The sequence below is a fragment of the Tachypleus tridentatus genome, chromosome 6, assembly GCF_004210375.1.
Source record: "Tachypleus tridentatus isolate NWPU-2018 chromosome 6, ASM421037v1, whole genome shotgun sequence".
Classification (NCBI taxonomy): domain Eukaryota; kingdom Metazoa; phylum Arthropoda; class Merostomata; order Xiphosura; family Limulidae; genus Tachypleus; species Tachypleus tridentatus.
This window is the reverse complement of record NC_134830.1, coordinates 112,514,505-112,528,280: the sequence shown is the minus strand read 5'-3', so window position 1 is coordinate 112,528,280 and position 13,776 is coordinate 112,514,505. Positions and strand designations below refer to the sequence as shown.

At 30.1% G+C, this 13,776-nt stretch overlaps 1 protein-coding gene across 9 annotated transcripts in view; it reads left to right on the top strand.

The window, feature by feature from the left end:
• Dhc98D (Dynein heavy chain at 89D) overlaps window positions 1-13,776 on the top strand; it is a 157,299-nt gene that overhangs the window by 110,559 nt on the left and 32,964 nt on the right. For all 9 annotated transcript variants that reach the window (XR_013029508.1, XR_013029509.1, XR_013029510.1 and 6 more), the window contains 4 exons: window positions 2,318-2,515; window positions 3,056-3,289; window positions 4,218-4,315; window positions 6,072-6,264. Coding sequence is in view for 6 of the 9 variants with exons in the window: in XM_076507016.1 (XP_076363131.1) it covers window positions 2,318-2,515; window positions 3,056-3,289; window positions 4,218-4,315; window positions 6,072-6,264 (723 nt within the window). In the remaining 3 variants the exon portion in view is untranslated. The remainder of the gene's footprint in view (window positions 1-2,317; window positions 2,516-3,055; window positions 3,290-4,217; window positions 4,316-6,071; window positions 6,265-13,776) is intronic.

The following is a 13,776-nucleotide window of genomic DNA, read 5'->3' as shown; positions in this document are numbered from 1 at the left end:
AGTTTATGTATTGCTGCAATAACAGCAATCATTTTTTTCATTGCATTCCTTTATGGAGAGTGCTTATGCATTCTCAAATATATAAGCTGTTTGTGTGCCCTTCTCCCATGCTGTATATTGTTTCATAGAAAATTTAATAATTTTTTGGTATAAGGACATGGTGCTATCTTTAAATGTAGTTAATAAATGCTCAACAACAGCAATAATGGGTAGTGGAGGGATGGAAAATCACCATTAACATTTCCCTTGTTCCAAACTATCATCCCACAAAGTTTGGTTGAGATTGAAAAAGCAACCTAAGAGTATTTAGATAATGGACAAGCAGACAGATACACAGATTTTTTTTTTCTGTGCTTCATATAGGGAGAGATAGATAGATACAGTATGTTAGAATAACTTATTCCTTTTTGTAATGCTTTTAGAAATTAATTAATGTTTTTTTATGAAACAGAAGATTCATGACAAATATGTTTGTGTTTTTAATGAGCCAGGTTTTGAGATAATGTCTACATTTGCTATAGGAATCAATTGTATTAATTAACCTTCTAAAGTCATATAGGATTAAAGTGCATAAATCATATCCATATCCAGATGTACATTTAAAGTTTAATGAAGCAACCTTGCTTCAAAAGTGCCAATAAATTTGGCATCACAATGCAATTTATAATTAAAGTTTTGATATTATATGTTTTAATTTTAAAATGAAATATGTGGTTAGTTTTAGTCCATATGTCTCTGGACTTATGTCACTAAAAATTGGGTTTCGATACCCATGGTGGGTGAACTCAAGTAACCCTTAGTGTTGTTTTGTACTTAATAAAAATAAATATAATTTTTAGTCTTCACATATCTTTACCATATAACACCTTTTTGGTCATTTTTGTTTTTCTTCTACCCATATATGACCTCCTTACATTCTGTGGAATTTCATATTTATACTGTATATATCCCCAAGCAAAAATATCAAATTACAGTAAGAAAAAGTTTTTATTTTATGGAAATATAAGTAATAAGGTGAAGGCTGCATATTGTACCCCCTTGTAAACATCCCACTTTCAAAAGTTGTCATGAATTGTCTCTGACATTTACTATTGGTTTATTTGTAATCAATGTAAAGCAAATATTTCAATTTGCTAATAGCTGCAGCATTTCAAGCCCTTAGAATAATTATGTTTGAACATTTTAGTTGTTTTTTTTTTGTTACTGTTTGCTACTGTTAAAGCTCTTCTAGACCCGGTATGAAATTATTTAAGCTATTTGTAGATTAGTCAGAAAGCCAGATAAATTACATTAGTTTTAGGACATTCTATCTTGTGTGCAAGGCAGTATTTTTTATTCTAAATTACATTTGGAATTAACAAAACATTTTAACATTACATTATCATTACTAAGAATTAGGGCTAATCTTTGATGTTGGCTTCTTTTTAATAAGCACAAAAAAGACAAGGTTTCAGACATGAGCACACAGTTTCTTGGTTATTTATGTATAATTTTCTTCATTGTTATAAAAGTAACTAAAATATAAAAATTAGAAACTTATTACATTATTTTAGTAAACTTTTTTAATCATTAAATTTTATAACAACAAAATAGTTATATTCAATTATAATAATAGCAACAAGCATAATGAGTGTAGTTGTTGTGTAATTTAGCACAAGCATACTGGAAGATGTTTTTTGTTTTTTTTAACACAAACCTGTCCAGCAGTTATTGCCATATTCTGATAGGCTCTAATTTCAGTTGTGAAGAAAGAAAGCTTTGGCTGCAAAATAAATAATGTGTAATTGTCTTTTACAATATGTAGTCATTTTGGGAAAAAAGAGAATTATTTATGTTTTGTTTTTCTTTGTTACTTTGTGTTTACAAGGCTGATAAAATAAAAAGATTTAATGGAAAAAAAATTAATATTCACACTTGGGAGGTTTTAGAGTTTATGCAAATGATATCTGAAAACTGTAGGGTAAAAATAAATGTATTTTTAATTTTGTTAAGATATACTTACCATATTAAGAGTAATAGCATACAGTTTTATGGATACTTGGTGGGTGCAAGGTTTATCCAAATAAGTTTTTATAGAATCATTTGTGTGGCTTCCAACCATAATTTTCTAGACTTTTTTGTGATTTGATTCTACTTTTATTCTCAAGGATAAAGTACATAATGAAATAACTAAGTTGAAAATATTATTCATATTTATTACCACACGTATGCTTGTTTTTTTCATTTAAGGAATGTTTTGTTTCATAACAGTCTGTACAATTAACCAAGTAAACTAAAAGTGGAATAATCTTTTGAAAGATTCTCTCTTTATCCATAGAACCAACAAATTCCAGAAGAACATAGAGAAGCTGTGATTAACCATGCAGTGATGGTACATCAGTCTGTAAAAGAATACAGTGTCCAGTTTCTTGAGAAACTTCGTCGTCAAAACTATGTTACACCTAAAAACTACTTGGATTTCATCAACAGTTACTTAAACCTCCTAACAGAAAAAGATGCTATCATAACAAGTCAGGTACAATAGAAGAATGTAGCATTTATAGTATTTTTTCTGAAAAAAGGACTAAAAATTCATAATTAGGAGTTTTTAATTTTTGTCTTGTTTTTACTTATTTTATATATTTTTTAGTTTATATTTCTCATATTTGTTATTAATTAGTTGTTAAGTAATTGATATTATTTTTTGTTTTGTTAATATTTTAATGTATCATTGAGTGCTTAAGGTGTTCTTTTTGTTTGTCCTTAAAAAGTAATGGTTATGTTAGGTGTTTGTTAACTTATTTTAACTAAATCAATTAAAACAATATCATACTTAAAGAAAAGTGCAATTGAGAAAGAAAACTAACAGATTTTATTCTTTTTTTCAATAGTATACTGTACTTAATCACCCTGCAGTCAAACTAAAGTGGCTGATACTCATTAGATGTTTATTTTTTACAGTAGTATAAAATGAAAAGAAAAAAGAAAATTCTGAAAACTAACCTGTAAGTCTGTGACTTTAACTTATATTGTAAATTTCATAACAGCTGTATTACACAATGATCTTGTTACATAGTGTGAGCGACTTATGGGAGGTCTAAACAAGATTCAGGAAGCAAGAACCCAAATCAGTGCTTTGCGTGAGAGACTGGATGTCCAGCAAGTGGCTGTACAAGAAAAAACTGTTGCTTGTGAAAAATTGCTAAAAGAGATTTCTGTGGGTACAAAACGGGCCCAGGACAAACAACAGTATGCTCTCGCCAAGAGTAAAGACATCGAAGAACAGAGTGTTCTAATTCAAGCTGAGAAGGTAAATCCTTCAGATAATTTTTTTTTTAATTTGCTGTTTCATGAGAAAGTTATTATTTTATAAATATTTTAAGGAAAAACAGGGATAACATTATGAGTAAAACTGTATGTGAATTTTTTAATGTTATATATTGTTATACTTTAAAGGTGGAACAACAGTATTTTACTTTTCATATCAATAAAAATTAAAAATAAAGAAAAAAATATAAGTTTCTTAAAATTTGAAAAATATAAGGGAAACATTAAATTACTGTCCACAAAACCATTTTAATTTTACAATCATGTGGCTAGTATGTATTATATTATGTTTTACCATCTTATTCTAAGGTCACATCTAATTAAAATTTTATATTAACCAGGTAAGTATATTCCTGAATATACAGAGTGTCTTTAACATTCATATTTCTTACAATTATGTTATTTATAATTGATATTTGTTTATTTATTTTTCAGATAAATGAAACTGCAAATAATGAGCCATTTTACAGGTTACAAGAAAGTGTGTATAAAAAATATGTATGAAAATTAAACAATTGTTAAATAAAGATTAATAATGAATTCTGTCTATAAGTATGGATCTTTGAAACACCCTGTATGTTTACATTCATTATATATAGGGGAAAGAGAGAGCATGTGTATGTGTTATTTGTTTGTGATAAATCTAATTCTAACTATTTTATGGCTACTAACATTTGGTTGGTAGTAAAAATAATTTACTAATAAGCATGAGCAAATAAGTTTGCATTTTGACAATTAGTCAGGTAGATAACTTTAAAATGTATTGTTGATTGTTTGTAGCCATGTATGTTTTAGGTAATATATTTAATGAGTAAAGTCTATAGAGAATAAGGAAAGATAGGTTGTATAAAAAGCATCACAAAGTTTGTAAAACATCTACTACTGCTATTCTCTACATTTCTGTGTTTTAGCAAGAAGCTGAGACAGCTTTAGCAGAAGCCTTACCCGTACTTGAGGCAGCAAGAGTAGCTTTGGAGGATCTTGACAAGTCTGACGTCACTGAGATACGGTAAAATACATTTTGTTTCTCATTTACTAAATTTAAAAAGGTTAAGGTATGACATAACACATATATTATCAACATTAAAATTTGTGACTTCAAACGTATGTAACACAAATTGTACAATTTATCAACAAAGTCAATTTTTGGTATGTGGAACACAAATAATATGAATATTAATTATTGAAGTAATACCTCTGAATTATATTTTCTAAGGGTTGGTAGAGTTTCGAATTGCAAGTCTATAAACTTGTTTCTTGATAATCTGTAACTGGTCTATAAAGTTATTTCATGCTTACTTGTATAACAATATTTGGATTCTACTGAAATTCAGACAGGGTGTTTCCAAGTAGGTGTTTCTCTTTATGTGAAATGTACTAGGTTTAGGATCACCTTTTACATCACATTCTTCCACTGATGTTTCTTTTAACTTGCTGGACTTATCCTTAACATGATACTCAGCCAGCAATTTCTGTCCCTTCTACATTCTTAGAGGTCACTGTTCGTAAGACGCACTGCCAATCTAACTTTTCTGGATTTAAATTGTCTTGTAGATACTAGTGTGTAGTGTCTCAAGCCTTTTTCTTATTTTTTAGAGTAAAATTAGTTTGTGTGGGTTCTTTTTGTAGCTTTTGATATTTTCTCTAATTTTATTTGTTTTTTTTATCACAATCTGATATTTACTTTTCTTTACCAACTGTCTTTTTTTCTTTATCAAATGTTGTGTGACATGGTGATTTCTTACTTAGTATCTTATCTCTGAACTGTAGTATAGAATATACTTGGTCTTCTGTTGGGGTTCTTTTCTACTCGGTGAACAGAGCAGATAGCCCAATGTGGATTTGCTCTGAAAAACAACAACAAATACTTTATTTGACCTTGTGAGTTGACTGTCAACATCTTTCATTATCTGGTTGTAGAAGGGCTGAAGTTAATGATAGTGATGCCTTCCTTTATCAGGTTGATCAGAAATGCAACTTTTCTCTGGAGCTCTTATCAGTCACATTTACTTTACTAGGAGTTTCTTTCTTTGGTTTTGAAATATAGGCTTACCTTTAGATCAGTACTTCATTTGATGCTTTCACAAGTACAGCATGAAGTTTCAATAGCAAAATCTTATCCTTTCAACATTCTTTACCTTAATTTTTTTCTTCTTATTTGTATTTATTAAAATCCAATGAGACTGATGGTCTGTAGAAAGCATTTGCCCCCCAGTAGCTCAGTAGTAAGTCTGAATTCTACCCATGAATTTCACAATACATACAATCCAGTGTGGAGTTTTGTACGTAACAACAAATAAACAAATGAGAACATATTTTTGACACTTTTCTCTTCACCATGTAATGTATCTTTTACATGGAAAGCTCTCATAATACTTCCTTCAAACTCCCACAAGAGAAATTAATTTATACTCCAGTATGCCTGACTTACAAACTTCATGTTTTTCTTCTGATTATAATGTAAGAATACTTTTATAGAAAATTGTAAAGATTACTCTTGCTGGCATATTTCTGCATTTCTAAATAGACAAATGTTTAGCTTGAGCTATTTATGTAGAAGATTCAATTTTTGTAGGTATTAGATCTCAAATATATCTTCATTAATTTAGGATTTTATTCAATGTTGGAAATTGTTCTTCCTAATTTTTTTGTTTCATTACTGAATTTTCTTAACACAAAAGGTAAAGTTTTTTTGGTTAAAGAATGGTTAAAAATTGGTTAAAAGGTGGATAGCATGAATATCATTAAAAGTCTTACTCCATTAGATCCTTTGCAACTCCTCCAAAACCAGTTCAGATTGTGTCAGAGTGTATCGTTATTCTGCGGGGAATAAAGGAGGTATCATGGAAGTCAGCTAAGGGTATGATGTCTGAAGCCAACTTTTTGAGAAGCTTAATGGATATGGATGTCGATTGTATCTCAGCAGCTCAAGTAACTACTGTCAAAAAACAGTTAAAGGTAACAAGCATTATGATATCTTTCTACCATTTCTTAATTGTGTACTTAAGCTTATATAAAGTTGTTTATTTAACTGCATTCAGATTGCTTGAGTACTGTTTTCTTTTTACCTATACTTTTTGTGAGTATAAAGTTTATATAAATGTGAATATGAAGTATGGAAAAGAAATTTTATTTCTTTAGAATTTCTAAACCATATTAACAGAGTTTGTAATGAGCTGTGCTATATCTTTTAACTCTCAATCTGACTTATGTACAGAATGTGTATTTGCCTTTTTACACAATGTGCAAAGACATAAACACATTTTGCAAAGAAATGCAATGGTAATTAAGTCTATCGTCATAAAAAAATCTCTTTGTGACAAAAAAATAACAGGTGTAAAAGTTTTATACTAGTTAAAGGAATTGTGATACAGTACTTTAAAAAGCAGAACATTTTCTAATAAAAACAAATCATAATTTTTTCATTGTATATACAGTTGATCATATTCTCCATTAAGCATCATACAAAACTGTAGGAAATCATTATTAGAAATAAATATATTTTGAAGATATTTTCTATTAAGCTCACTGAATAGGCATTATTTTCTGCCTTGCTGGTGCTACATAGTAAAATGGCATTAAACTGTTAAGCTTAAGTGTGTATTTTTATATTCTTTTTATCAGTTATTGAGTTTATCCTTAGACCTTATGTCCACATTGCATTAATGTTTTGCCTCTGAGTGGCTCAGCAGTAAACTTGAGGATTTATATGCTAAACATTGAAATTCTATACTCAGAGTAGGTACAGCACAACTTCATGTGTGTATAAGGGAAACAAAAATTAATTTTTGACATCTAAAGATTGTTACATATTAAATTTTATCCTAAATGAGCCAATAATTTATTACACATCATAATTTTGAATAGTTTAAAACCAAGTTAAATGATAATGTAGATTTAGAATTTTAAAAATGTCAATATTTATCCAATTTATAATACTTGCCAATGAGGTTGATATACAGAGTTTTTAATGCAAATAAATTTTATATACAAATAATGGCACAATTTACAATAATTATTACAAATGCAGATGTATGTACAAAAAGTTTACAAACATGTAAACAATATTGAGTTTTCTATCTGGTCTAGAACTTTCTTAACATCTTATCAAGGGTTCACAATGAGTGAATTAATTTTAAATTGATATAGATACAATTCACTGAACAGGGAGCTAGCTATCTCTGTGTTGCTTGCTGTCCATGTGCTGAGTTATCCATCGCTGAACTTTCATGGTGCTTTTTGTAAAGAATACTAATGTCCAATGTGAAACTGTTGAAGTTAAATTATTTGTAATGTTAGAAATCTTTAAATGTTCCTAGTCACATATCTGAAGTTTCCAATTAATAACAGTTACAGCAATTGCAGTTACAGCTTCTGAGGTTGATAGCACACCAACTAGAGCAAACCAATAATATATACTGTTTTTCAGTGTATTGTGTTTGTTACATTTATAGGTGTGAGGACAGTTTCTTGAAATTTCATCTTATGCACAATATAGATGATACACCAACATAATTGTTGATTGTTACACTCAAGAATTTTGTACAATTTTAATCAATAAGCTGTAATTTTTGCAGTACAAATTTATCAGTATAAGCTTGTACATTTCTAAATATAAATTTAATTTAAACAAACATCAACATTAAAATTGATGTATAACAGTAAATCCATCACACTTCCCTTCCTAGAGGTCTAAAAATTGGCTTTAGACAATTTTTAACCAAGATATTATATATATACACATTGATAACAATACATTAAATATAATACATTATCAAAGCATTATACACGTTCAATAATCGTGACAGTGTATAACAAAAACCAGCACAAATAACCTTATGATCACAAAATTATATGGTATTTTAAAATGCATGATCACAAATGTTATTTATCCTTTTTATGTGGAATATCATACTTTTGTAACGATAAACTCCAATTTAACATTCTCGTGTTTGTGCCCTTCATTCAATTCAAAAACACCCAATGAGCTATGATCTGTGTAAAATATGATAGATTGTTGTAATGCAGATACATAAACATTGAAGTGTTTTAAAGCTAACACTAAAGCCATTGTTTCTTTTTCCACAGTAGAATAATTTGGGGACAATTAATCTTTTTAGAAAAATAACAAAAGGGTGTTCAACACTTGATGATGAGAAACCCACTGAAATAAAAATTTATCTCAGAACAGCTAGTGTGGGTATTAACACTTTTATTGATAAGGAGAGAACAACGTTTCAACCTTCCTAGGTCATCTTCAGGTTAAGAAAGATAGAGTTTGATTGTGACCGTTGACAGACACATCTTAGGGATCAGAGTATAAACGGGTACCAGATTGTAGGGGGTGTTGCAGGTGGATGTTAGGTTATTAATTAGTATTGGTATAAAGGTGTTCCTTTATATTGGTTTAATTTTGGTTTTAGTTGCTGTATAAGTAGGGCTTCTTTGATTTTATGTTTGTTTATATTTGTTTTCTTACTTAGTATCTGGGAGTTTTCTATGGTTATGTTGTGTTTATTTGATTTGCAGTGTTTAAAAATGTGTGAAGGTGTTGTTTTTTTTTTTGTTCTTTGAATCTGGTTTCATTTTTATGCTTGTTTCACCAATAGAGAAGTGGTGGCAGCTGTTGCATTGTATTTTATAAATGATATTGGTGTTGTGTTTGTCAGTGTAGTTTTTACATAGTATGGGCTTTAGTTTTGTACCTGTTTTTTGAATAAATTTGTTTACTGGAATGTTGTGTTTTGTTATAAGGTTTTTTCCAAATGTTGGTTATTTTTGTGCTGATGTTGGGAACATATGGTATGCAGCAATATAAGGTTTTGCAGCTTGTTGTATCTTGGGATTTATTGTTTGTTTGTTGTTGGTCTAGGTGTGTGCATATAGTTTTTCCATGTTTTTTTGAAGAAATTTGTTGATGTTGATGAAGTGTTGTTTTATTTTTTTGACTTCAATGTTAATTTTATTGTATGAACATAAATTTATAGCTGTGTTTATTTGGTTTCTTAATATGTTGAGTGTTTGTTTTGTTTCTTGTGCTGAGTCCCAGGGAATGTATAATCCAGTATGGGTGATTTTTCTGTGAATTTCTGTTTTGAATTGTGTATCAGTTCTAGTGATTTTGAGGTTAAGAAATGCTACTTGGTTAGTTTTTTCCTGTTCACAGGTAAACTTAATGTTGGGGTGTATTGAGTTAACATGACTGAAAAAAACTTAAGTGTGTGTTCTGTAGATGTGAATCCAGCAATTGTATCATCATCATACCTGCACTAGTATAGCAGTGGGTGTAAGGCTGAATTGACAGCTTGTGATTCAGCCTGTGTCATAAAAATGTTGGCTGGAACTGGTGACATGGGATTCCCCATACTTAAGCCATTTATCTGTAGGTAGTTTTGAAAATTGAACATAAAGTTAGTTTTGGTGGTAGTGAATTCTATAAAGGTTGCTAATTGGTTGCTCAGGATGTTCTATAGAACTTTATATCCAAGACCCCAACCCATTGATACACACACCCAGCAACCAATTACATGCGCACACCTAGACCAACAGAAAACAATAAATCCCAAGATACAACAAACTACAAACCTTATATTGCTGCATACTATATGTTCCCAACATCAGCAAAAAAGTAACCAACATTTGGAAAAAACTTAAAACACAACATTCCAGTAAACACCAAATTTATTCGAAAACCAGGTTTAGAACTGAAGTACATACTATATAAAAACTACACTAACAAACACAACACCAACATAATTTATAAAATACAATGCAACAACTGCCACAACTTCAATATTGGATAAACAAGCAGAAAGATGGAAACTAGATTAAAAGAACACAAAGAAACACCTTCACACGTTTTTGAACACTGCAAATCAAATAAACACAACAATGTCGCCCCATATCAACCCACACTGATGTTTAAATGGAATTTAATGTGACAAACTACATTCATACCATCCACACTGTGAAACTGTAACAATCAAGAATTAACAAGTTTAGTGACATTGCCAAAGTTTATATAAGCAAATACACAGACATATTCGAATTACAGGCCATAGAAGACAATTGTACACAAAAGCTATATTGTTACTGGTACGAGCACAAAATTACAGCTTAACAGACATATGAATTCAACATGGGATCATGACAAGATAGAAACAATTAATTAATACCTGTACTAAATATCTTATACATTCCAACTCTATTGTTATCAAAATCGAGACAATCCTTGAAAGTTTCCAAAAGATAAACAAATCAATACCTCATTCAACCAGCAGGTACATGGGGAGTCCCTAATTCAAATTCCAAAGCCTCCAGTGTCTATTGTAAGGAATCCCACGTAGTTATGACCACACTAACCTTAGAGTGAATCTATTTATAGGTATTCTTCGTCAGGTATTCTTACTTGCTTGGCTGACAATAATGGTGTAATTATAACGTAACAAAATTGTGAAGACATATAACATGTATGAAGGCAATATAACAAAACACTCAAACATACAAATGCATGCTTTATCTCAAGGATAAATATCAGTACTCTGAGCTTGAGTCACAGCACACGAGGGAAATACATTAGTATTCACCTCAACAACAACAGCATCCTTAGTTGAAAAAGTTGTCAACTTGCAAACCATTTTGGGTTTGGCAACAACTTTTCACCCAGCTAAATCATTTCCCAACAATAGTGATACACCCTTAATTCGTAGAGTAGGTCTTACTCCAATCACATCTGGTCCTGAAACTAGGTCAGATGCCAGATAAATGTTATGAAGAGGAATATTAACAAAGCCACCTTCAATACTCTGAGCAATAATAGGCTCACCAGTGGCAGAACTTAAATCCAAAAGCAAGATACCTTCTGACGACAATGATTGAGTCACTCCAGTATCATGTAGAATATGAATAGATATGGGATTAGCAGTGTCACATGTCAAAGACACAGAATCAATAGACACAAAATGTCTAAATTTCTGATTGATGCCTCCCCTTCTTTTTCAAACACCAACAGTTAGACTTAACATAACCAGGTTTTTTACAAAAACCTTGATGGTTTTGATGAAGTTTTATCCCTACTTCAGAAAAGTTTAAACTAAAAGAGCCTTTATTTTTTATAAGAATCCCCAACTTTAGTGGATTGAACAGATGCAGGTTTTTGCTAAGATGGTAGAAATTTCTTTGTATGAAAAGTGGTTTTATGTATTACAGTACAATCATGGAAAAGAGCCACTGCTTCTTGTAGTGTTTCAACTTTCTTTTTATCCAAGTAAGTTTTGAGATCATCAAATGCACAATGTTTAAATTCCCTAGTTAAACATAATTGTCTTAGCATGTCAAAACTGTTGCCAACATGCATAGAATCACACCATCAGTAGAAATAAACCTCTTGTATGTGGCAAATTCCATATGAATTTGATTCTCTTGCTTGCTATAACCTTGAAACTTTTGGTGATAAGTCCCCAGTACTAATATGTATGCTTTGAGAATAGCTGCTTTAACCTTATTATAATTCGTATAATCTTCAAGACAGAAAGTGGCATAAGCTTTTTGTGCTTTACCAGTTAAAACACTTTGTAATAATAATAATAATTATTTTTGGTGGACCATTTTACAGTTTGGGTAACCTTCTGAAAATGTTATAAGTATTTATCAACTACATTTTCATTGAATTGTAGTACTTTAACATATTGGTTAAGTTCAAAGTTGTCATTTTGCCTTGGTTGATTGGAGTTGAGTCTAATTTCCATTTCATTCAGCTTAATTTCGTTTTTGGGTTCAATGCAAGCTTTTTACTTTTGAGACATTTATTTTCCATTTCAGCTTCATTTTGAGCTTGTTCTTTCTCTTTTTGGGCTTCAATACAAACTTGTTTAAGCTTGATTTGCTAGAGTTTTAGCTGAATCTCTAACTTATCTTTGTCACTCAACTCTGATTGATCAGTAGGGATGCTAGAATATTCCTTTAATACTTCCTTAGGCAAGAAATCATCATTGTTTTGTATTTCAATAATACATTTTTAGTTCATCTTTTCTCATTAATTTTTAACTTCTAGTTCAAAAACTTTGACAATTTTGAGCTATTCATTTTTATTATATCTTTCTAATTTATCACATGAGGGGGGATTCAAGAAAATGTTGATAATTAGACATAATCAAATGTTGTTAGCACTGATAAATATAAATTGAATTATGATTTCAGTTTTATATAAGATCACATTTTGTCTCTGTTTTAGATCTTGGACATGAGCCCCCAATTTATCAAGTTACATATTACAATTTTTCCCTGACATGCCTCCAATTTATGACATAACAAACTATAATTTTGCTTAGCCTGAAACTGAGTTAAATAAATGTCGTCCCACACTCATGTGGTAATTCTGCAGATTTGTAATGCTAAAATCAGAAGTTCAATTCCCTTTGGTGGACTCACCAGATAGCTCGATGTGGCTTTGCTATAAGAAAACACTCACACACACCCTAAATACATGTCAATATGTATCCAAAATTGATGTATACAGTTTTTTTTTTAATACAACTATATTTTAATGTACAAACAGTTACACAATTTACAATAACAATTATTTTAAATAATGATTTATATACAAAAGTTTCACAAACTTGCAAGTAATATTGAGTCTACTATCTGGTCTGGAACTTCCTTAATATCTTATCGAGGGCTCACAATGAATAACTTAAGTTTGAGTTGATGTAGGTACGATTCACGTAACAGGGACCTAGTTAACTCTGTGTTCTTCACTGGCTGTGTGTTGAGTTATCCACTGCTGAAGTTATATAATGTTTTCATAAAAGTACTAATGTTCAGTGTGAATCCAGTGAAATTAAATGGTTTGCAATATTCAAAATCTTTAATTAATAATTAATAAGCATTATAACAATAACAGTTATAGCATCTGAGGTTTATAGCAGACCTATAGTATATACTGTCTTTCAGCATGCTGTGTTCGTTATACTTATGGGTGTTAAAGAGTTTCTCAGAATTTGAACTTACACAACAATATAGATGATTCATCATTATTTACCTTTGCACATGTATTGTTACACTTGAGAATGTTCTATAATTTTATTGAATAGGCAGGAATATCAAAATAGAAATTTAATAGGACAAATTATATACATTTCTCAATATAAATTTGACTTAAACAAACATTGATATCAAAACAAATATATGATGGTAAATCCATCACAAAATATGAAGTCAATAAAGCATTCATTTCATAAACATCCATTCAGAATGTAGTCACATTTCATTGTTAAAGAGTTTTTCTTATAAAATCAAGGTAAAAATTAATCTCTCTGTCACATTTGGTAATTTTTGACTTTTTAAAAGCCATTGGTGATGAGCAGTGTTTGAAGAAGAAACAGATGCTACTTAAGACAGGATTCATACTGCTTAGAAATTCCAGGAATTATATCCCGTATGTTTAGAAATATCACACTAATTATGTTGAAA